This window comes from Anomaloglossus baeobatrachus, chromosome 4, assembly GCF_048569485.1.
Source record: "Anomaloglossus baeobatrachus isolate aAnoBae1 chromosome 4, aAnoBae1.hap1, whole genome shotgun sequence".
Classification (NCBI taxonomy): Eukaryota; Metazoa; Chordata; class Amphibia; order Anura; family Aromobatidae; genus Anomaloglossus; species Anomaloglossus baeobatrachus.
The window spans coordinates 477,625,190-477,651,499 of record NC_134356.1 but is presented as its reverse complement, the minus strand read 5'-3'; the positions used below and the strand labels follow the sequence as shown (position 1 = coordinate 477,651,499).

At 42.6% G+C, this 26,310-nt stretch overlaps 1 protein-coding gene across 1 annotated transcript in view; it reads left to right on the top strand.

The window, feature by feature from the left end:
- The window catches only part of LIPC (lipase C, hepatic type), a 324,937-nt gene that overhangs the window by 266,124 nt on the left and 32,503 nt on the right, over positions 1-26,310 (top strand). Inside the window, exons 6-7 of the mRNA XM_075342733.1 lie at positions 5,385-5,618; positions 6,317-6,559. Of these exons, the coding sequence (XP_075198848.1) occupies positions 5,385-5,618; positions 6,317-6,559 (477 nt within the window). The remainder of the gene's footprint in view (positions 1-5,384; positions 5,619-6,316; positions 6,560-26,310) is intronic.

Below are 26,310 nucleotides of genomic sequence, written 5' to 3'. Positions count from 1 at the left end.
CATGAACTTACCTGCCTAGCAACGTCACTCTGGCCGGCGAACCGCCTCATTTCTAAGGGGGCGATTTGTGCGGCGTCACAACGACATCACACGGCAGCCGTCCAATAGCAGAGGAGGGGCGGAGATGAGCGGCCGGAACATGCCACCCATCTTCTTCCTTCCTCATTGCCGGTGGACGCAGGTAAGGAGATGTTCGTCGTTCCTGCGGTGTGACACACAGCAATGTGTGCTGCCGCAAGAACAACGAACAACATCATACCTGCAGCAGCAACGATATTTGGGAAAGGAGTGACGTGTCAACGAGCAATGATTTTTCACGTTTTTGCACTCGTTGATCGTCACTCCTTGGTGTCACACGCTGCGATGTTGCTAACTGCGCCGGATGTGCGTCACTAATCACGTGACACCGACGATATATTGTTAGCGATGTCGCAGCGTGTAAAGTACCCTCATGACTTACAGTGCCTACAAGTAGTATTCAACCCCCTGCAGATTTAGCAGGTTTACACATTCGGAATTAACTTGGCATTGTGACATTTGGACTGTAGATCAGCCTGGAAGTGTGAAATGCACTGCAGCAAAAAAGAATGTTATTTCTTTTTTTTTTTTTTTTTTTTTTTTAAATTGTGAAAAGTTTATTCAGAGGGTCATTTATTATTCAACCCCTCAAACCACCAGAATTCTGTTTGGTTCCCCTAAAGTATTAAGAAGTATTTCAGGCAGAAAGAACAATGAGCTTCACATGTTTGGATTAATTATCTCTCTTTCCAGCCTTTTCTGACTAATTAAGACCCTCCCCAAACTTGTGAACAGCACTCATACTTGGTCAACATGGGAAAGACAAAGGAGCATTCCAAGGCCATCAGAGACAAGATCGTGGAGGGTCACAAGGCTGGCAAGGGGTACAAAACCCTTTCCAATGAGTTGGGCCTACCTGTCTCCACTGTTGGGAGCATCATGTGGAAGGCTTATGGAACTACTGTTAGCCTTCCACGGCCTGGACAGCCTTTGAAAGTTTCCACCCGTGCTGAGGCCAGGCTTGTCCGAAGAGTCAAGGCTAACCCAAGGACAACAAGGAAGGAGCTCCGGGAAGATCTCATGGCAGTGGGGACATTGGTTTCAGTCAATACCATAAGTAACGTACTCCACCGCAATGGTCTCCGTTCCAGACGAGCCCGTAAGGTACCTTTACTTTCAAAGCATCATGTCAAGGCTTGTCTACAGTTTGCTCATGATCACTTGGAGGACTCTGAGACAGACTGGTTCAAGGTTCTCTGGTCTGATGAGACCAAGATCGAGATCTTTGGTGCCAACCACACACGTGACGTTTGGAGACTGGATGGCACTGCATACGACCCCAAGAATACCATCCCTACAGTCAAGCATGGTGGTGGCAGCATCATGTGTGGGGCTCTCTCAGCCAAGGGGCCTGGCTATCTGATCCGCATCCATGGGAAGATGGATAGCACGTCCTAACTGGAGATTTTGGCCAAGAACCTCCGCTCCTCCATCAAGGATCTTAAGATGGGTCGTCATTTCATCTTCCAACAAGACAACGACCCAAAGCACACAGCCAAGAAAACCAAGGCCTGGTTCAAGAGGGAAAAAATCAAGGTGTTGCAGTGGCCTAGTCAGTCTCCTGACCTTAACCCAATTGAAAACTTGTGGAAGGAGCTCAAGATTAAAGTCCACATGAGACACCCAAAGAACCTAGATAACTTGGAGAAGATCTGCATGGAGGAGTGGGCCAAGATAACTCCCAGTGACCTGTGCCGGCCTGATCAGGTCTTATAAAAGACGATTATTAGCTGTAATTGCAAACAAGGGTTATTCCACAAAATATTAAACCTAGGAGTTGAATAATAATTGACCCACACTTTTATGTTGAAAATTTATTAAAATTTAACTGAGCAACATAACTTGTTGTTTTGTAAGATTTATGCATCTGTTAATAAATCCTGCTCTTGTTTGAAGTTTGCAGGCTCTAACTTATTTGCATCTTATCAAACCTGCTAAATCTGCAGGGGGTTGAATACTGCTTGTAGGCACTGTATAAGGCTTTATAGTATCTGTTGCAAAATATTACCTTGGATTATTTTTTGGAAGACTCTGTGACTTATCTTATAAGTCATTGTGGCACTCCTGAGGTGTCAGGTGCCACAGGGTATTACACCCAGTAACAGGTGCAGTGCTAACACCGGGAGTTCCTGGAAGACCAGTGCCGGAAAATACCATTCAAACACACACATCCGTGCCCTTTTTCCCAGACTGGATAACAGGCTAGAGACGGATCTGATGGATGGCCACCTATTGGTCGGGACTTATCCAATCCACTAGTCAGAAACCTGGGAGGGGGAGGGGCTAGTCAGAGCAGTTGACAAGGGAAGGACATCTACACAGTCAGTCAGTCAGAAGTTGACGTGCAGACAGAAAGTGAAAAGTGGCTGGTTAAGCTCAAGGCGTACGGTCGCCAGGGATAGTACGGTGTGAGTACTCACAGGACCAAGCACTGGCGGGGTGCAGAGCCCTAGTTCAGGAAGATGCTTCAAGCTCACCTGATAAATCTGTCCGATGAGGGAATCATCAGGGTTCCTCACCAACGTTAGTGTCCAGGACACAGCAGCAAAGAGGAAACCCGGGAACTGGGACAGAGGTCCAACCCAAGAGAGGTTCAAGTTGCCTGCCATATGGGCCTGGATGTGAAACCAGGAGGGGACCTCAGAACGTTTTAGGCCATGGGGACCCACCAACTGCAGACGGGGGCATGGAAGTAAAGATCACCAGGTCACCACACCAGCACTGGAATCAAGGGAATATTGGATTACCTGAGGCCCACATTGGTAGAGACCAGCACCAGCAGGGTTGCAGCTACTCAGAACCAGTGAGTAAAGAACAAGTGTGTTGTCTGAATTCTTCCTACATATCTGCATCACCAACTTTCACCATACTACAACCACCATCATTCTCTCCTGGGGCTTAGCTCTACTTGCGAAGGGCCATAATATCCAAGCTGCTTAATACCACTAGTCCTAGCAGAGAGAGACTTTGCAGCGGCGGCTTTATCCAAGTAGCTGCATACCGCAAGTGGTGTCACGAAAAACATTTTTATTTTTATTCTCCTTTATTCACCTTTTTTAAGCGACCCCCAAGGTCATGGAAACGGGGAACAGCCATGACACGTCCCCGTGATTCAAGGCCCGGGACCGAGTACCCCACAGGCCCTTGGTGCGTCATCATCATGACAAGTCTTAGAACTGAAATTATTATGTTTTTAGCTTTGGTAAAACCAAGGGCAACAATTTACACATAGACTCTGCCAAAACGTTTCATATGTATGCGTTGCTTACCACACATATTATAGAGCTGTCAGGCTCGCAGCCAGTGTAGAAACTGATTAGAATATTGTTAACGCTATATTTAGAGAGATTAGCAGTAGCTTCACAGTACTAATCCTGTACAATCATTAATAAGAAAAGTTCCGAAAATATCTAAGAAAATCTCTAATCTCTTCACCAATTAGCAATGCAGAATTACAATACTGCTGATTAGTAATTTGCACCTAAATATTACAGGATTAGTGTGGGGTTTGATGCTACTGTTCCTTTAGCACATTAGTGACTTATTTTAGTACTGAATTAATTGCTTATCAGATGTTCATTATTTTATGTATTAATTTACAAATTCAGTAAATAGAAATAACAGGTCAATCCATACAAGGTATTTCTAATTGTAATAATGGTTGCATCATATACTAAGTTTACGGACAAGTCAGTTTGACACTTGTCAGTATGATAAATGCAATCTTAAAGCAATCTTAACCAAAAATGTAGAAAAGATAGCAAAACAAACTAAATATACGCTCTTACTGCTTTTTATGCCACTACTAGTTTCTAAAATGGGACGTAAGGGTCTGATTTCTTTTTGAAAGCCGAAGATCCTCCTCGCCATCCAAATATGCAGAAATTGTGAGCCACAAAAACGTGCATTATGATGCTGGTCTACTTGAAACCCTCTCCAACAGGAGAAGGGTCCCCAAAACCATTCCCTAAACCTTTGAGCCTGAAGGTCACAATGAGGTTCAGAGACAAGCAGCCTGCCCTAGCCAAAGCAAGCGGGCCCATTTGTACTCACAGCCTCTGCCCTGGCTGCCACTCAAGGCGAAAATTGGGAGCCTCTGACTATTGACTCTGCTCCCGAGAGAGGAGAGTCTGGGGTTCAGGGGGGAGTGGAACCTAAGGGCCACACACTCTTCCCCTAGACATTGTCTGGAGAGGAACCCATGAGGGGACCACTTTCTACATAAGGGTCTGATACCTGATCTTCTCTAATTCTTTATCAGGCAGAAGACAGCCATACCTTTCTTCCACACTTTCGTAAAGTTGCAGAGTCCTGCAGAGGACCACTATTATGTGGAAAGCAGACAGGTCAACCAGAGCTGGGATTTTGTTCTACTGGCTTCATTGCAGACCCTTTAAACATGCAAATTTGCTTTTAGACCTATTGTAAAAAAAAAACTAAAAAGAAAGAGAACAAAAAAAAAAATTAAAATGTAGAAAGTTATTTCAGTCTAGAAATCAGGTGGTTCTACCTTAAATGTAAGAATTTAAAGATGATAGTCATATCAGGAAATCTTGATGACCAGGTGCATTTATCCAAGCATGTGCCAATTATAAGTGCATGGCTGGGGCGAATATTGAGTTACATGTGGTGACACTTATGAGGTTAAGCTTTGAGAGAATAAAGTTACAAACAGCCTAAGGTTCTGTTCACTAGTCCAGTAATCTTCCGTTGAAACAAATCCAGTAATTAATTAAAATAGATATTCTCAAAACAGCGCAACTGAACAAACGTTTTAAAGAATTCGTTAGCATTTTAAAACAGATCATTTGTAAATCAGACTCTCTTTTGCTGTCCATTTTTATCTGTTCTAACGGATTCATTATGTCGAACGTTACAACTGTGGTTCTGGGCATGTGCAGTAAAAAATTACAGAATCCGTTAGCTGAATACATAACGGATGCATTCTTAATGGATCTGCTTTCCATAAACTTCCATTAAATAATAACAGATCCAATAAACATCTTTTTTTTGGGGGGGGGGCTGGAAAAGAAAATTTATGCACATAAGAATTTTCATTCAGAAATAAATGCTGACTGATTTGCCACAAACTGATGATTCTTTGGGACATTTCTGTCCCAATTTCACTGAATGGATTCAGTGATCTGGATTCTTTTACTGTATTTCTGTTTTTGCATTCCCGATATGGGTGCAAAACTGAAAATAAATACTGGACATGTGAACCCAGCCGTATAGAATAACAGAGAATGTTAAGAACACTGAGCTGCTTTGCCAATAAAAGGCTAACATGCATATTTTTTCCATAGGTCTTGACCCTGCTGGTCCTTTATTTGAAGGAATGTCAGCAATAGATCGCCTATCTTCAGATGATGCCAGTTTTGTTGATGCCATTCATACAAACACCCAACCACATTTCGGATTAAGCATTGGTATTAATGAAAGAGTTGGTCACTTTGATTTTTACCCCAATGGAGGAGACATTCAACCTGGCTGCCATTTTCGAGATTTGTACAGACATATAGCAGAAAAGGGAATTTTTGGTAAGAAGTCATAACTCTGCTAAAACAAAGTAAAACCTCCATTTGAAATGAAGAAAACGTTTGCAAACTGGAATGCAGTACAATTTGGGGTCCTTTTTAACTAATATCTATTTTTTACATTTGATATGGTAGAGTAACCAATACAAAAACCATATAAACAATATCAGATTCTTTATCATATTAAATGACCCCAGCATTTTACATGTTACTTGGCTGTTCATATGCAGATTTTGTGTTGGAATGTGGAAGCTTTCCACCGAAAATAGTAGTTTCTCATTTGTTTAGTGATCAATCCAGTAGAGCAGAAAGGACGGCACTGTCCATCACGTAGCCCAAAAGTCTTTTATTTCCACTAAGTGTGCAGGTTAAAACTTGCGGGAGACGAGCCGGGGTACAGGCTCTCTACGGACGATGACCATTTTGCGCTTGAATACGCTTGTACGGGTCCATGGCTACATGGTGGACATTGCCATTCTTTCTGTTCTACTGGATTGATCATTGGATAATCTATTTATTTCAAGACGAGCACCCCCTGCCAGTTTTCACCTGGAGGACTCTGGCTGACATTCTCCTCTGCGGCATCTGTAAATGTATTGCTAGGTGGTGCAAGACCGTTTTTCTCTTGTTTTTTGCCTCTCATTTGTTTAGTGTTTTAGCTTAATAATGACACCTCTTTATTATTAATTTTTATCCTATAGGGTTTACACAGTCTGTGAAATGTTCTCATGAGAGGTCCGTTCACCTTTTCATTGACTCCATACTAAACAAAGATAAACACGTCATTGGCTATGAATGTAAAGACATTAAAAGTTTTGAGAAAGGGATGTGTCTAAAATGTCCAAAAAGTGGATGCATTGTTTTGGGGTACAATATCAACAGAGAAGGAATGCGGCCTGGACACAGTCTCTTCCTCAAGACACGTTTAGACATGCCATTCAAAGGTAAGTGATGGAATAAGTATAATATTACTTCATAATCACATTCCACATGTTCCTAAAGGCCCCTTTACACACTGAGACTTTCTAGCGATCCCACCAGCGATCTCGACCTCGCCGGGATCGCTACAAAGTCTCTGGTGAGATGCTGGTAAGCTGTCAAACAGGCATACCTGGCCAACGACGCAGCAGCGATACGGACCTGCAGAACGACCTAGCTGGTCATTGGGGATGTGTCAAAGCAGCTATTTGAAAGGGAAGTCGCTAACGAAGTCGTTGTAACGCTGTCAAACACACCGATGCATGCTGCACAGCAGAAACAAAGGACCAAAAAATGGTCCTGAAAGATGTGTAGCGATCAGCAACCTCACAGCGGGGGCCAGGTCGCTGATGCATTTCACACACTGCAATGTCGCTGGGGAGGTCGCTATTACGTCACAAAACCGGTGACGTTACAGCGATGTTGTTAGCGATGTTGCAGTGTGTAAAGGTGCCTTAAGACTCGAAAGTCTGGAAAAATAGATACAGCCTTTTTTTGGATAGAATATGAAGTATGCTAATATCTTTGAAGCTAGTTAGGAAAATAAAAACTATAATAATGATAGAATATATTTATAAGTATATATATATGTTTTAATGACTTTGTTTAAACTGTTTTAATACATAAAAAGACGTTTAGTATTTTTTCTATAAAAATAAAGGTAGACCTACCACTTTAAAGGGGTTGCCCACTACTAGGACAACCCCTTCTGATTCCACATTTCTCCTAGGTAAAATAAGAAAGCCTATACTCACCTCCACGGCTGGTGTGGTTCCAGTGGTGTCCGGACTTGCGTTACCAAGGCTCATGTGACGTCACGTGAGCCCCATGTCCAATCAGCACCAGCTTCAGTCTCCCCGCCTTCGGGCACAGGAGCAATCAACAGGAAGTGAACATTGCTCATTGCTGTCTGAAGGTGGGGAGACAAATGCCGGCGCTGATTGGACTTGGGGCTCACGTGACGTCTATTATAACACCAAATGAGCCCCGGGGATGCGAGCCCAAACACTGCTGGAATCGCGCCGGCAGCAGAGTTAAGTATAGGCTTTTTTGTTTTACCCTTGGGAAATGTGGAATCATAAGAGGCTGTCCTAGTAGAAAGCAACTCTTTTACATAATATTTACAGATAAAACATTAGGCAAATCAGGTGTTAAGAGAGATTCCACTGTGAAGGCTACTTTGATACCACATTAGATTTATCATCGCATAAAATAATAAAGTTTTGTACAATTCCTATATATAAATATGGTACGGGTTCCCTACTTAGAATAGTCATACAAAAATAATCATATAAATGTATAATATTTGCTATGTACATTAGGTGAAATCACCCAGGCCCAAGTAGGATCTTGCTGTGCATTTCACAGCTTTTGTCAGATTAAGTAATCAGCAACTCTTTCATTACACATTAGTGTAACATTGTCAAAACTTACTTTACTTTCAGGAGTGATTGAAAAATGAACCTAAATAATAATATTAATTGTTGTGAATGTCATCTGTGTGGGTGCTGTTTTGAAGCTCCCTCTGGTGGCCAGGAATGGTGGTGGAGCTGAATCTGAGCCTGTGACTCAGACAGGTGTCAGCGTTAATTGGGAATTAGGGAAGTCCTATTGCAGACAAGTCTGGTCTATATAGGAGAGCACTTTTTGCCTTGCTGGTGCCGGTTATAATTGTATATTCCTCAGTCTCTGTTCCTGGCTTGGAGTTTTGTCCTTCCCTGTTTCCCTGAGCAAGACTTCTGCAGATAAGTTCTCAGTTTTTTTTTCTTGCTTCCTGGCTTACACTTTAGGGTGGTTGTTTTTCCTTGTTTTGCCTTGTATCTGTTTTCTTGCAGGTGAAGTTTGGTTACTCTTGTGTTGTGAGCATGGGGGTTCCCCCTTTGCGAGCTCTCCTGCAGGAAAAGGGATTTTCTAATTTGATTATTTGCTCTTCTGTATTTTGTGTTCATTTCGGTATTTTGTTCTATTATTTACAGGAGTACCTGACCATTTTTACTATCAAGAGTTTAGTATTATTCAACAGGGATTATGTACTGACCACAATCGGTTTCCTTTCTTTTTTTGTATCAAGTTAGTTGGGCCTCGCCTTTGCTAAATCTATTTTTCCTATCTGTGTATTGTGTTTCCCTACATCACCGTACTCTTTGCATGTGGAGGACTATCTACTCCTTTGGGGACTGCCCTGAGGCAAGGTAGAGTTCCTCATTTCTTTCTGTGAGGCGTAGCTAGTTTCTCAGGCTGTGATGAGGCATCTAGGTTTTTAGGAATGGTCCACGGCTACTTCTAGTGTGATCTGATAGTTAGGGGATTGCGGTCAGCCCAGGTTACAACTACAACTGTTTTCTTGATTTATTTTTTTTTACCAATGGAAGTTTATTGTAGTCTTCCACGGTTACCGGATCCTAACAATTAATACTAATAATAAATGATTAAAAAATAAAGAAATGAGGTGGCACACCTGTTTGAAAAGTGCAATGTGTAGGTGCTTATTCACACTGAAACCATTAGCAGACAAAATCTCGGATAAAAAGAAGTGCGCAAAAATCTTAAAGTAAATAAATAAATATTAATAGTACATGTAAAAAACATAGGTGTAATGCTGCATACCTGCTCTCTTCCTCCTGCAGGGACATGCTGTCACTCACTGCCGCGGCTGGCTCTTTCGATGCTGCCCGGCATCCCTGCCTCTCCTCCACATGGGTTTCTCCTCCACCAACATCCGCTGCCCTCTTCTTAAAGGACCAGCATGACACTCCTTGGAAGTGCATCTCAGCCTATCGCTGAGAGGCACTGGGTACATAAGGCATGCTCCCACTAGGGGAGGTGCCTGTTCAATACCTTAAGCTTAGTCAGTTGAGTTCTGTCCAGTTAATTGTCAGGCCACCCTGTCCATCCTTTCCCGCCTGCTCCCGTCCCATCCTGCTTATTCGTGCCTGCACATGATCCCAGCCCGTCCTACCTACTGGCACCTGGTTTCAGTCCAATACCTGCCTGCATCTGGTCCCAGCCTGTCCTGCTGTTGTCACCTGGTTCCAGTCCTGTTGGTACCTGCTACCTGTCTATCCTATCCTGTTAGAGTGAGAGATTCTGCCTGTCCGACCTGGCAGTGCCATCTGCCTTGTTAGTGACTCTGCCTGTCTGTCCTGGCCATGCAATCTGCCTTGCTAGTGACTGCCTGTCCATTCTGCCCTACTGGAGCTAGAGACTCTGCCCATCTGTCCTGCCTGTGCTGCCTGCCTTGAGCTACCCTGGTGGTTGACATCTGCACTTGAGACTCTGTCCTGTCTGCTCCTTTGTCCACCCCTGTCATGGGAGTTAGCTGCCACAGTCTAGGTCCTCTACCCCATGTTAGGGTAGGCCCGGGGTCTCCCTGTGGTCCAGTGGGTCCACTTTAGCTCGCCGCTTCACCACCCCCTGCGGCGAACATTACAATAGTGTGCTTAGTTGACACTATTTTGATCAAAAGAGCGTAAAATCAATCTCACCGTGCATGACAAGATGCACTCCAATCAGGATGGTCCCGAAGTCTGTAGTCCACGTTGCTATGTGCCAGCAGGTATCAAAGTAGACAGGAGCAGGACCTAGGCCTGACTGTTTTAACACCTGCCTGTGGAAAGCTAGAAGGACAAAATGCACAGCCAAAAAAAGGGGGCGCCACTCCTTCTGTACCTTACATATACAGTTGCTATTTATGTACTTACAGCAGGGTATTTGCTCAATAGTTCCTCTCCTACAATTTGTATAAAAATAGTAACCACAATGGGAACCGAGATATCCTCATGCCTATTTGGAAAACCAAATAATTTTGCAAGAATACATCGAGTAATATGCTGCATACATTATGAAAATATTAATATAAAAATAACAATAACGACATGAAATGAAATGCGGGTGTGAAAGGGGGTCCGTGACCCTGGGAGTCTCTTAAAAGAAAGGGGAAAATAAAAGGAAAATAAAAAAAATGTTGTGACGCCACTTGCGGTATGCGGCAATGTGGGGAAAGCCGCCGCTGCAAAGTCTCTCACTACTGGGACTGGTGGTATTGAGCAGCTTGGATATTATGGCCCTCTGTAAGTAGAGCTAGGCCACAGGGGATGATGATGGTGGTTGTAGTATGGTGAAAATTTGTGATGCAGAGGTGCAGAAATAATTCAGACAACACAGGGGCTGCAGTTTAACTTACTCACTGGTTCTGTGAAGCTGCAACCCGGCTGGTGCTGGTCTCTAACAATCTGGGCCTCAGGTGATCCCAGTGCCAGTGTGGTGACCTGTTGAGCTTTACTTCCATGCACCCGTCTACAGTTGGTGGGTCCCCGTGGCCTGAAGCGTTCTGGGGTCCCGCCTGTTGTCACAGTCCTGGCCCGTATGGCAGGCAGCTTGAACCTCTCTTGGGTCGGACCTCTATCCCAGATCCCAGGTTCCCTCTTTGCTGCTGTGCCCCGGACGCTAACGTTGGTGAGGAACCTTGATGATTCCCTCACCAGGCAGATTTTTCAGATCAGATTGAAGAGTCTTCCTGAACCAGGGCTCTGCACCCCACCAGTGCCTGGTCTCGTGAGTACTCACACCATACTCTACCTGGTGACCATACTCCTTTTGCCCAACAAGTCACTTCACACACTCTGTCTGAACGTTGACTTCTGAGCTCTGACTGACCGTCTTCCGACTGACAAGATGTCTGTTTACTGTCAACTGCCTTGACTGGCCCCTCCTCCTCCCAGGTTTCTGACTAGCGGATTGGATAAGTTACGACCATTAGGTGGCCATCCATTAGATGTATCTCTAGCCTGTTACTCAGTCTGGGAAAAAGGGCATGGATGTGTGTGTTTGAATGGTATTTACCGCATTGGTCTTCCAGGAATCCGGAGTTAGCACCACACCTGTTACTGGATGCAATACCCTGTGGCACCTGACGCCTCAGGGGCGCTACATCATCGTTCTACAAGCAACTGCATTGTGTGACTGGCTGCCACGGTCTGCTAACCACTGCAGACAATCAGATCCTATTACTGGTGGAACGGTGATGTATCCTCTTCTTTTGTCACCGCCGTGCACAAAGATTCTACTGCTGGATCCTGGTGGGTGCCAGTAGGTGAGCATCATTGATTTTTTGTTGTAGAATACCCTTGGGGAAGTTTTCTGTTTGCCCGGACAACCCCTTTAAAGTAAAGTAATTATAATTTCTAACTACAAATGAATGGTGCTTGGAGAACTGGCTGCACTTACTGCATAAATAACCCCATTCAGTAAAGTAGAATAGATTTTTCAGCAACAGATATTTTTTTAACTAATTTACTGCAAATATTCCCTTAAGCATTGGGTGTATTAGCAATCAGAAGTTAAATAAAGATACAAATCCCTCTGCCTGAACCACCTAATTCTGACACATAGTGGTAAGACACATATGTGGGCTCTTGCACTGACAGAAATAAGGTGATTGCAGGCAGACAATATATGCTCATGAGGAAGTATTCTGAAAGAATGTTATAAACATTACTAACCTTTAAAAATGATGAGAGAGACTTGCACTTGTTTTTTGCTGCATGAAAATACCGCCTTTCTGGACATCAAAAGCAGCTGCCTTTATGCATCATATTTTTTATCTTCTTGTAAATGTCACAGATAATATTTCACAAGTTCAGGACAGAGGGTGGTAGCGTGCCAGCTGTCTCGGAAAACAAATTATTGGCTGAAATGTTAATATTCAAAGGGAATTTCACCATATGCTTCAGTAAATATATTTCAGACTATCATTCCGGCAGCCAATACAGTAGAATTCATCAAGATGTGGATCCTAGATAGAAATTGGAGTCACTGAATGTGCCACTTGACAAGATTACGAAGTAACTCTCTCTAGTTGTCGTTATAGACAAGGGTCTGAGTAGAGCTGAAATACATTTAAGCATAGTAGTGTTAAACCTTGTATCATACACATTACAATGGATTTCATCAGGTTTTTAAATATAGTCCTCTAGTCCTGGTCAAAACTTTAGACACAGCTGTTCATAAAATGGTTTTACTTGTCCCTGTTGGAATGTGAACATTGTAGATTTAGATTAAAGACAGAAAAACCACAAAGGAACCCATATGGAAACAACAAGTAAAACATGTTACACTAACCAGAATATGTATTAACTTTTAGATTCTTCAAAGTACTCAGCTTTTTATTCTGTTAACAGCTTTACAGACCCTTGGCTGTTCTGATCCGGTAACCATGGAACATTATAAAAAAAACTCCCATTGGTGAAAAAACACCAAGAAACAGGAGTAGTTGGAACCTGGGCTGATCGCAATCCCCTGACTATAAGACAACACAACACTAGAAGTAGCCGTGGGGCATTCCTAAAAACCTAGACACCACGTCACAGCCTGAGAAACTAGCTACGCCTCACAGATTGAAATGAGGACATCTATCTTGCTTCAGAGTAGTCCCCAAAAAATAGGTAGCCACCCACATATAAATATTATGGTGATATAGAAAAACACAATACTCAGATAGGAAAAATAGAATTAGCAAAGGCGAGGCTAGCTAAAGGCCCCGTCACACACAAGGAGATTGCTAAGATTGCTAACGAGATTGTTGCTGAGGCACAGTTTCTGTGATATAGTAATGATCTCACCAGCGATCTCGTTATGTGTGACACCCACCAGCGATCAGGCCCCTGCTGGGAGATTGCTAGTCGTTGCCGAATAATCTGGACCATTTTCTTCAAAGGTGATGTCCTGCTGGGCAGGACGCATCGCTGTGTTTGACATCTACCAATGACCTCCTAACACGGTGCCAATGCCCGCCAAAATCGTTATACAGGTCGCTGATCGTTACTGCTTTGTTGGTAAGGTCTGACTGTGTGACATCTCACCAGCGACCTCCCAGCGACTTACCAGCGATCCTTAGGTCGTATCATTGTGGGGATTGTTGGTAAGTTGTTGTGTGTAACTTGATACAAAGCATAAGAAAGCAACTGATTGTGGTCAGTTCAAAATCCCTATAGAAAAATACCAAACTCCTGATAGCAAAAATGGCCCTGGAGGTCATACAACCTCACTCCCACTATACCAGGTACTCCTGTGGGAGAGACAAAATACCAAAAAAAGAACACAAAAATACAGAGAGTAAATAATCAAATCAGACAGGCATAAAAATCCCTTTTCCTGCAGGAAAGCCAGCACAGGTGAAACCCCGATGCTCACAGAACAATTGAAACAAAGCTTCACCTGCAAAAAAACAGATACACAGCAAAACAAGGAAAAACAACACCCTAAGGTTTAAACAAGAAAGCAAGGCAAAACTGAAACTTATCTGCAGAAGTCTTGCTCAGGGATACAGGGAAGGACAAATCTGCAGGTCAGGAACAGAGACAGGGAATATACAATTATAACCGGCATCATCCGGGCAGAAAGTGCTCTCCTACATAGACCAGACTTGTCTGCAATAGGACTTCCCCAATTCCCAATTAACACCGACACCTGTCTTAGTCAATGGCTCAGATGTAGCTCCACTACCATTCCTGGCCACCAGAGGGAGTTTCAGAACAGCACCCACACAGACGACGTTCACAACGCTTTGCATTCTCTCAAACACCTTCATCAGGTTGTGGACTGTCTTTCAAAGAGGTGCTGAGCACTTTAACTTTGTGGTCCAGCTCATCCTAAACCATCTCAAATGGGTTGAGGTCAGGTAATAGTGGAGGCTATGTCATCTGATGCAGCTCTCCATCTCTCCCCTTTTTGGGTACATAGCCACGGCAGTTGGTACCAAAAAGCTCTCATTTTTGACTCATTCCACCACATCACATATTTTAACTGATCTAATGTCCAGTTCTTAGGTGGGTTGACTAAAATAAGTCTCCTCAGTAGTGGCTTTGTTGCAGTAATTCAACAATTAAGGTCTGCTTCTCACAGTCTCCTCTGGTCAGTTGATGTTGAGAGGTGTCTGCTACTTGATGACAGAGCATTTCTTATGAGAGTTATCTAAAGTGATGGGAATTTATGGTTTCTGAGGCTGGTAACTCTGATGAACTACTCCTCTGCAGCAGCAATATGTCTTGGGCTTACTTTCCTGGGGTGGTCCTCATGACAGCCAGCTACATTATAGGAATTGATGGATTTCATGCACCACAGATACCACATTTTAATATCCATCAGACGGCATCATAACCATAGAAATGCACTAAGTAACTCCTCAAGGAAATCTCTCAAATGCCATAATGTCATAAAACAACAATTTTTATTGATATATATTTTTTTTAAAAAAATGACAGATTTTACTTTTGGCACAATGGGACAGTGTAAACCCCTCCTAACAAGGGAGGGGTAGGTGCGGACGTAGTCAGACCATCCATGTAGGTAAAATATTTATATAGAATAGCAATGTTCATTACATGCATACAGCCCACCACATGGCCATGGAATCTCTAGGCTAAATCTCATGTGCAGATAGCACATCCCTGAAGCATCACCACATAGTATAAACAAAGAGTATATTACCAAGTCATATGTATCTAATCAATGTGGGTATGCCCAGGGGAGCGCTATAGCACCAAGACATAAGGAGTTTTAATGATTAAAGTCTATAACAATTCTGGCAGTTCTAATAACAGATCATGTCATCACAGCATAAATCACACTGAGGCAATGAAGGAGGGCACCACCGCTATATCCAATCAAAGAATATCCTACCTAATTCGAATCACAGCGGTGATGTCCAATCCCACCAGCCACCTACTAGTTCCATAAGCCATCCAGACCGTATAAGAGCCAAAAGAGTAAACAGACCTGACCGATGAGCCGACCACGTACCCGCAGCCACCATGCCTCAACGCGTTTCACTGCTGCTTCTTCGGGAGGCAGGTGATCTGTTATTAGAACTGCCAGAATTGTTATAGACTTTAATCATTAAAACTCCTTATGTCTTGGTGCTATAGCGCTCCCCTGGGCATTCCCACATTGATTAGATACATATGACTTGGTAATATACTCTTTGTTTATACTATGTGGTGATGCTTCAGGGATGTGCTATCTGCACATGAGATTTAGCCTAGAGATTCCATGGCCATGTGGTGGGCTGTATGCATGTAATGAACATTCCTATTCTATATAACTATTTGACCTACACGGATGGTCTGACTACGTCCGCACCTACCCCTCCCTTGTTAGGAGGGACTCACTTGTGGTTTACACTGTCCCATTGTGCCAAAAGTAAAATCTGTCATTTTTTAAAAAAAATATATATCAATAAAAATTGTTGTTTTATGACATTATGGCATTTGAGTGATTTCCTTGAGGAGTTACTTAGTGTATTGATGGATTTCATGTCTGCACTGAGGATTTCTGGATTGACTGACCTTCATGTCTTAAAGTAATGATGGACTAATACTCCTCTTTGCTTAGTTGATTGGTTCATGTCATATTATGGCTTGTCTCTTCAGTGAGGAAGTAGACTAATTCTAGTGCCATCTATTTGAGGTAGCAATCCTAAAAATCAAAAGTGACCCTTTAACTAGCCTTGTCATATCACTTAGGATTCATGCCAGATCAGAACCTCAATTTGCAGACACAGTTTTTCATGGTTGTCCCTCGTCAGTGCAAAGTGTGAGATCTGATCTGGCTGTATGAGAGGCAAAGATGGGGTCTAAAGGGGAAGCTATTCTCCTTGTGGAGACTGACAGACCATTCCAGCATGCCAGTGGTGAGGAGACTAAGCCGCAATGCTCCTCTGGGAAATATGCAGAATGTCTCTTCAGTGAGGAAGTAGATGAACTCTAGTGCCACCTATTGGAGGTACACATTGTCAAAATTGTTGGAACCCCTCGTTTAATGAAATAAAAACCCACAATGGTCACAGAAATATCTTGAATCTGACAAAAGTAATAATAAATAAACAACGTTATGAAAATGAACAAATGAAAGTCAGACATTGCTAAGATGCTGTGCCGTGCATTTCCCCCTCCTCCCCCCTGCTGTTTTTTACCTGATGCTGAAATAAACAGACTTTTTGTATACAGTAGCCCGGTGAGTGCCCGCCTATTCTTTTGCTTCTTATGGATGGGACTTATGCTTGGAAGGAGCACCAGTGTCCAGAGCAAAGCTGTTACTATGCCTGAGTGAGCTGTACAGGACTTTGAGTGGAAAGGTGAATTTGCTTGGAGGTCGGTCGGTGAGCTGATTGGTGCCCGGTATTCCTTTTCTTGGATTTTTCTGTTGCTGGAAAGTCAGACATTGCCTTTCAACCATGCTTCCACATAATTTAAAAAAAATAAATAAAACTCATGAAATAAGCCTGGACAGAAATGATTGTACCCTTAACTTAATATTTTGTTGCACAACCTTTTGAGGCAATCACTGCAATCAAACGATTCCTGTAACTGTCAATGAGATTTCTGCACCTCTCGACAGGTATTTTGGCCACTCCTCAAGAGCAAACTGAACCAGTTGTCTGATGTGTGAAGGTTGCCTTTCCCAGACGGCATGTTTCAGCTCGTTCCAACGATGCTCAATAGGATTTAGGTCAGGGCTCATGGAAGGCCATTTCAGCATAGTCCAATGTTTTCCTCTTAACCATTCTTGGGTGTTTGTAGCTGAGTGTTTTGGGTTATTATCCTGTTGCAAGACCCATAACCTGCGACTGAAACAAAGCTTTCTGACACTGGGCAGCACATTTCTCTCTAGAATCCCTTGATAGTTTTGAAATTTCATTGTACCCAGCACAGATTCAAGACACCCTGTGCCAGATGCAGCAATGCAGCCACAGAACATAACCGAGCCTCTTCCATGTTTCACAGTAGGGACAGTATTCTTTTCTTTATATGCTTCATTTTTCCGTCTGTGAACATAGAACTGATGTGCTTTGCCAAAAAGTTCCATTTTTGTCTCATCTGTCCATAGGACATTCTTCCAGAAGCTTTGTGGCTTGTCAACATGTAGTTTGGCAAATTCCAGTCTGGCTTTTTTATAATTTTTTTCAAAAATGGTGTCCTCCTTAGTCGTCTCCCATTAAATCCACTTTGACTCAAACAACGACGGATGGTGTAACACTGATGTTCCTTGAGCGTTAAGTTCATCTATAATCTCCTTAGAAGTTTTTCTGCTCTCGTTTGTTACCATTCGTATTATCTATCTCTTTGATTTGCCATCAATTTTCCTCCTGCGGCCACATCCAGGGAGGTTGGCTACAGTCCCATGGATCTTAAATTTCTGAATATTATGTGCATCTGTAGTCACAGGAACATAAAGCTGCTTGGAGATGGTCTTATAACCTTTACCTTTAACATGCTTATCTCTAATTTTCTTTCTAATGTCCTGAGACAACTCTTTCCTTTGCTTCCTCTGGTCCATGTTGAGTGTGGTTCACACCATGTCACCAAATAGCACAGTGAGTATCTGTAGCCCTAAATACAGGCCCACTGACTGATTACAAGATTATACACACCTGTGATGCTAATTAGTGGACACACCTTGATTTAACATGTCCCTTTTGTCACATTATTTTCAGGAGTACCATCATTTCTGTCTGATTCAAGTTATTTCTGTGACCATTGTGGGTTTTTCTTTCATTAAACGATGGGTACCAACAATTTTGACGACGTGTGTAGCAATCCTAAAAGTCAAAAGTAAGCCTTTAATGAGCTATGTCATGTGAGTTAGGGTTTATGCCAGATCAGAAGCTCAATTTACAGACACAGTGTTTCAGGATGGTTGTCCCTCCTCAGTGCAAAGTGTGAGATCTGATCTAGCTACATGACAGGTTAAGACAGGGTCTAAAGGGGAAGCTATTCTTGCAGAGACTGACACACCATTCCAGCATGCCAGTGGTGAGGAGACTTTAAGCCGCAATGCTCCTCTGGGAAATATGCAAATTGTCTCTTCAGTGAGAAAGTAGATGAACTCTAGTGCCATCTAATGGTGGCTTAGAACAGTTGTGGAATAGTAAATTAAAACATTTCCACACTAAAGCTAGTAGGTAAGATCCCAAAATAATAAAGTGGAAAATAGCGATCTCACCTTTACCACTGTCCAAATGTTTCCCTTTGAGAGTGAAGAAATATGGTCACAGTGAGTAAATAGTACCGTAAGGGCATGGGTGACCGCAAAAAATCCAAAGTCTCCAAGGCTATTGGACATGCTGTGGTAGATGTGGTCAGCTTAAGTGGATCCTATGTGACATCCGCATAGTCCCAAAAAAGCATGGTGTGTGTTGAGCCATGGGAGCTCCAGCAAGTAGTGTCCCTGAAAATCATGAATGCTGGTTTCCGTGTGACACCATTTTGCCTGAAGAATTAGAAGCCTTTGAGAGCCTATATAGGTCTAGATGTTTTCAAGAAATCATGTTCCCTTCATCAGGACATAGCTCAGATGGAATGGACCCTTTTATAGTGTTCCAGTGAACACACAATTTTGAGGCAGTAAATGTATGGACTGGACATATCTTTCTCGTGGTATGTAGTTCATTAATGTGTATAAAATATGTAAAACTATATAACCCGTTCACTGGGGTCCATTTGTCCTGAAGCACCATTTGAAAACTTTAACGGAAAACGTTCTTGCACACTATAAATTATACACAAAGAAAAAATGAATAACTGGGTCCATAGTAACCATGTAGCATATAGCATGGAGGTTCACCATTAACAACAAAACAACCTACATAGAAACTCCATAATGTCATCCATACAATCCTCATTAGATTGAATACCAAACAATATTTTCTTTATAGAAATCTATAGAAAATTTATTTAAATGCAATTTAGTAAAAAGTTTTCCAGGGACACAAAAAAGTGCAACACATAGTACAGAGATATGCTTAAAAACATGTGCAAAGCTAGTCAGGGAGGTGTGTCAGTACAGAACAAGCTGAAATATGTGCATGGTATAGCTCACAAAGACAGCATAGCTAGAATGCATTAGTGTTTCAGTTCCACATAATACAATCAAAAGTGCACTGGAGTACATGAAATGACAAATGAGTAAAACGTCATGTCATAAATGTGCACTGCGGATTCAGAAACACATACAGAATATAGAAATCACCATGCATGGCTACAGTGCATTGATATATCAGTTCCACATAATGTAATTAACAACACACTGGAATACACTGAATAGCAAGGTAAGATGTCATATTATATACATACATGGAGACCCATGCAAGATGTGAAAAGCACCATGCATGCTGTCCTATGAGCATGGAACAAAACTCAAATGGTTATGATAACAGGACTATCCTGTGAGCATGTGCCATTGCTCAAATATATGCGATGCAATAAGAAACATCCTTTCAGCAAGGAAGATGGCGATGTTCCACCATAAGTAAAGGTACTGTGACCCACCAGGAACACTCCTGTGTTCAAGCCTGACACACCACCCTGCACCTCAACGCGTTTCGCTTATCGCTTCATCGGGAGGTGCAGAGGTGACATCCAGGGCTGCTTATATCTGGAATGAACAGTACTTACCATCCTATTGTGGCGCGCCCCGGAGATCCGATGCCCATCCTCCACTGTGTCCGGCGTTCAGGAAGCGGGAGTGCGCATGCGCACAACCCGACAACCATTAGATCACCAGACATAGAGAGGAGGAGTGATCAGAGCCCCGTGCGCGCACAGGATGGAGTCCACAACCGCCATATTACATGAGGGCAAACAACAGGGCAAGTGAAAACCGAGCATAAGAAATAGTTGCAAAGGTAGATATATGACAAGTTGAACAATATTCATGAAGTAATATCCATAAAGTCTTTTGAATTGCAATTATTCCAGATCTTGAAAATGCAAACGGTCCAGATAGATCTTCCTGTTCTAGTAGCTCCAATATATGCAGATACAAGCAGCCATCTCTAAAAAGTATGGAATGGTGATAAAAGGGAAATGGGAAAAAATAAAAAGGAGATAAAAAAAGAGAAAAGAATGTCAGAATATAAAACGGCAATTGGTACGCAAACACAACCAATACCTCCACTACACATTTACAGACCGTGAGCCATTAAATCAGAAAGGGCTTATAGCTGATCATATCATTCAGCCCCCGCGGTTTTACTGTATCAAGAGTGATGATCCATTTGGCCTCTTTCTTAAATATGGCATTCCTGAGGTCACCCCCTCTCGCACCAAGATAAACTTTATCAATACCTCTGAATCTGAGTAACCGCCAGTTACAATCATGACGTTCCCTAAAATGTTTAGGGATATTCTTTAGAAGCAAAATTTCATCCGGTTTTGTGGCTTTAGCCGCGTTCTTAATATCACGGATGTGTTCCAAGATGCGTGTCCGGAACTCTCGGGTAGTCAGGTCCACATAAATGAGGCCACAGGGGCATATTGCCCAATAGATAATCCCGGTGGATCGACAATTTATGGAGTGTACAATTCTATAGGTATTCTCCCTAGAAGAATCCCAAAATTCACCCGTACGATCCATCTGTGGGCAAGCCCCACAGTCCCCACAGGAGCGTGACCCCCATCTGGGACCCCTATTTATCCCGAAAGTATTCCTGACTGCCGGAGTATAGAGGCTTTTTACAAGTTGATCTTTTAATGTTTTAGATCTTTTTGGCGTCGCTGCAGGTCCAGAGGTAAGTATAAGGGACAAGTCATAGTCAGTGAGAAGCACTGACCAATATTTTTTGACAATGGAGAACATCTCCCTCCATTGTCCATGATAGGGAGTGATGAAACGAACGATGTCATCATTCTTCTTAGGGTGAGTTTTTAATAAGGTATCGCGTGGAGTATCCCTTGCTCTGGCATATCCCTCCTGTATAGATTTTTCTCGATAATGCCTTGCCCTAAATCTTCTTTTTAAATCCTCAGATTGTTGCTCAAATGAAACATTATTGGAGCATACCCGTCGGGCGCGCAAGAATTGCCCTGTAGGAATAGAATCAATCACCTTTTTCGGATGTGATGATCTGGCACTCAAAAGTGAATTTACAGCCGTGGTTTTACGAAAAATATCCGTGCACAGTGTTCCGTCCGTCCCCTTCAATATTCGTACATCCAAATATTCGATTTGTTCACTGCTGAAGACATAAGTTAGTCTAATGTTATTCATATTATCATTGAGACGCTGCATAAAGATATCCAACTGATTGATCTCCCCCTGCCAAATCAAAAAAATATCGTCGATGAAACGCAGCCACATGTGAACTGCGCCCATCTCAGATGCTGGAAAAACTATGGACCGTTCCCATAGTCCAAGAAAGAGGTTTGCGTATGAGGGCGCACAAGACGCCCCCATCGCAACTCCTCTCTCTTTGAGATAGAAACGGTCCTTAAATAAAAAGAAATTATGAGATAAAATAAATCTAAGTAAAAGCAGGAGGAGATCAATCAGTTGCGCATCCAACTCAGTAGATCGTAAAAAGAAGTCAACAGCAGCGATGCCATCCTCATGGGCTATGGAGGTATAAAGTGACTCAACGTCAGCAGTGACCATAATGATGTCAGACTCGAATGTGATGCCCTCCAGACGATTCAGGAACTCCGTGGAGTCCCGAATATAGGACGGGAGTGTAATAACAAGGGGTTGCAAATAGTAGTCCAGGAACCTGCAAGCAGGCTCACATAGGCTATTATTGCCGAACACAATTGGCCTGCCAGGTGGACAATCAATATTCTTGTGCACTTTCGGCAGGAAGTATACCGTTGGAATAACCGGGTGTTCAGTCAAGAGGCCTTCAAAAACAGATTTGGGTATGATGTCCCTCTCAAAGGCAAGGAATAGCAAATCATAAAGCTCACCCTGATATTTCCTTAGTGGATTCCCATCAAGTTTCGTGTAACAGGAGGCATCATTCAGTTGGCGGAATGCCTCCTTTTCATATTGCTCCTTAGACCAGAGAACCACATTTCCCCCCTTGTCGGCCTGCTTAATTACGACATCATCCATATTTTTAAGCTCTTTTAATGCCACCCGTTGTTTTTGGCTTAGGTTGTCGTGTGTGCGCTTTCGTGGGAGGCGTCTAAATTCTTGAGTTACCAATTTTGTGAATAACTCAATCACTGGGCAGGCCGACAAGGGTGGAAATGCAGTGGATCTCTTTTTGATAGTTGCAGGGAAAGAGGAGCTGGTCGTGTCCTCCTGTTCAGCCAGTAACGATTCCAATGCTCTCACTGCTTCCATGTCCTCTACTGATAGATCCGGGTAAGATCCCAAATCTTTTTTCAAAAAATATTTTTTAAACATGAGTTTACGGCTAAATAGATGTAAATCTTTTATAGCAGTAAAAACATCAAAATCCGCAACAGGTGAAAAGGAGAGACCTAATTCAAGAACAGAGAGTTGGTCCTCAGTCAACACTTTATCGGTAAGGTTTATTACCTGAAGAGCATCAGTCTGGTTAGAAGGTTTATTCATATCCTGACGTTGCTTCTTTCTGGTGTAGTTTCGGGTTTCCATCCTATTACCAAAAAAGTTGTTCCGATTGCGACCACTGGGGGGTCCCCGAAAGTATGATGAACCCTCACCGGAGGAAGCAGAGTCCGTATTAGATTGAGATTTGGAATGCACAATAGAACCCGATCTAAAACTTCTATGCTGATGCCATTTAAATACATTCCCATTTTGATAATCATCAATGTCGCGTTTAAATTTCTGTGCCTTTTTCTGCTTAACCCCTTCACGACCTTGGACGGATCTATCCGTCCAGGATCGTGTCCCGTTAAGCCCCGCCCCCTGCTGCGGGCAGGCGGCGTGGATCGGCACACATATCAGCTGTTTTCAACAGCTGACATGTGTGCCTGCTAGCCGCGGGTGGAATCGCTTCCACCCGCGGCCATTAACCCCTTAAATCTTGCTGCCAAAGTCTGGCAGCAAGATTTAAATGCGCGCGGCCATGTTTGTTACTCACCGCCGCCCCCACCGGAAGTCACGTGTGTTATCACGTGACTATCGGTGGTTGCCATCGTAGCACAGGGTCATGTGATGACGCCTGCAGCTACGAAGTTTCACTTTCATTTTCCCTCGGCCGAGAGCAGAGGGAAAACCAAAGTGACTGAATCTGCTGATTACAGCGGTAAAGCTGTGATCAGCAGATAGCGATCAGCAATCGGATTGCTGATCGCTATAGCCCCCTAGGGGGACTAGTAAAATAAAAAAAAGTAAAAAAAAAAGTTTTAAAAAATAAAAAAAAAAAAAAAAAACCTAAAAGTTCAAATCACCCCCCTTTCCCCCCATTGAAAATTAAAGGGTTAAAAAATAAATAAATATACACATATTTGGTATCGCCGCGTTCAGAAATGCCCGATCTATCAAAATATAAAATCAATTAATCTGATTGGTAAACGGCGTAGTCGCAAAAAAATTCCAAACGCCAAAATTACGTTTTTTGGTCGCCGCAAGTTTTACGCAAAATGCAATAACAGGCGATCAAAACGTAGCATCTGCGCAAAAATGGTACCATTATAAACGTCAGCTCGAGACGCAAAAAATAAGCCATCACTGAGCCATAGATCCTTAAAAATAAGAACGCTACGTGTTTCGGAAAATGGCGCAAAACGTGCGCCACTTTTATTGGACAAACTTGTGAATTTTTTTTAACCCCTTAGATACAAGTAAACCTATACATGTTTGGTGTCTACAAACTCGCACCGACCTGAGGCATCACATAGATACCTCAGTTTTACCATATAGTGAACACAGTGAATAAAATATCTCAAAAACTATTGTACGATCACACTTTTTTTGCAATTTTTCCGGACTTGGAATTTTTTTGCCGTTTTCCAGTACACTATATGGTAAAACTTATGGTTTCATTTAAAAGTACAACTCGTCCCGCAAAAAACAAGCCCTCATATGGCAAGATTGATGGAAAAATAAAAATGTTACGCCTCTCAGAAGAAGGGGAGCAAAAAACAAAAACGCAAAAACGGAAAGTGCCCGGGGGCTGAAGGGGTTAATGTCAGTCTCCCACTGCTCAAATTCCTTTGCGAGTTCTTTATCAAACTCCGCTAGGTTTGTCTCAGATATTTTTTGTTTTAATTCCACATTAACTTTTTCAATCTCAATCTCAAGCTCAGCCAATCTTTTTTTATCAAGGCCGATAAGTAGCTCGAGCATTGTGCGGGAGCACAATTTACAGGCCTCTTCCCATCTGCCTTTAAATGTGTCGTCTTCGACCACAAATGCTGGGAATGTTTGAATACGTAGTCCTCTTGGGACAATGTCTCTCCCAAGATACTGTTCTAACGAAGCCTTGTTCCACCAGGTTTTAGTGCGTTTAAACAAAAGATTTTTTAATTTTACTTGAAGCTCACGGTACTGCATTGGAGGTGAGGGATTGGTGTGGTTACCGCCATTGCCGAACACATCAGTGACCTGTGCCGCCCAATTTGCGTCCCGTCCACGGTAATCCATAGCCGGACCTGTATTCCCCAAAAAGACATACACAAAGAAAAAATGAATAACTGGGTCCATAGTAACCATGTAGCATATAGCATGGAGGTTCACCATTAACAACAAAACAACCTACATAGAAACTCCATAATGTCATCCATACAATCCTCATTAGATTGAATACCAAACAATATTTTCTTTATAGAAATCTATAGAAAATTTATTTAAATGCAATTTAGTAAAAAGTTTTCCAGGGACACAAAAAAGTGCAACACATAGTACAGAGATATGCTTAAAAACATGTGCAAAGCTAGTCAGGGAGGTGTGTCAGTACAGAACAAGCTGAAATATGTGCATGGTATAGCTCACAAAGACAGCATAGCTAGAATTCATTAGTGTTTCAGTTCCACATAATACAATCAAAAGTGCACTGGAGTAGATGAAATGACAAATGAGTAAAACGTCATGTCATAAATGTGCACTGCGGATTCAGAAACACATACAGAATATAGAAATCACCATGCATGGCTACAGTGCATTGATATATCAGTTCCACATAATGTAATTAACAACACACTGGAATACACTGAATAGCAAGGTAAGATGTCATATTATATACATACATGGAGACCCATGCAAGATGTGAAAAGCACCATGCATGCTGTCCTATGAGCATGGAACAAAACTCAAATGGTTATGATAACAGGACTATCCTGTGAGCATGTGCCATTGCTCAAATATATGCGATGCAATAAGAAACATCCTTTCAGCAAGGAAGATGGCGATGTTCCACCATAAGTAAAGGTACTGTGACCCGCCAGGAACACTCCTGTGTTCAAGCCTGACACACCACCCTGCACCTCAACGCGTTTCGCTTATCGCTTCATCGGGAGGTGCAGAGGTGACATCCAGGGCTGCTTATATCTGGAATGAACAGTACTTACCATCCTATTGTGGCGCGCCCCGGAGATCCGATGCCCATCCTCCACTGTGTCCGGCGTTCAGGAAGCGGGAGTGCGCATGCGCACAACCCGACAACCATTAGATCACCAGACATAGAGAGGAGGAGTGATCAGAGCCCCGTGCGCGCACAGGATGGAGTCCACAACCGCCATATTACATGAGGGCAAACAACAGGGCAAGTGAAAACCGAGCATAAGAAATAGTTGCAAAGGTAGATATATGACAAGTTGAACAATATTCATGAAGTAATATCCATAAAGTCTTTTGAATTGCAATTATTCCAGATCTTGAAAATGCAAACGGTCCAGATAGATCTTCCTGTTCTAGTAGCTCCAATATATGCAGATACAAGCAGCCATCTCTAAAAAGTATGGAATGGTGATAAAAGGGAAATGGGAAAAAATAAAAAGGAGATAAAAAAAGACTT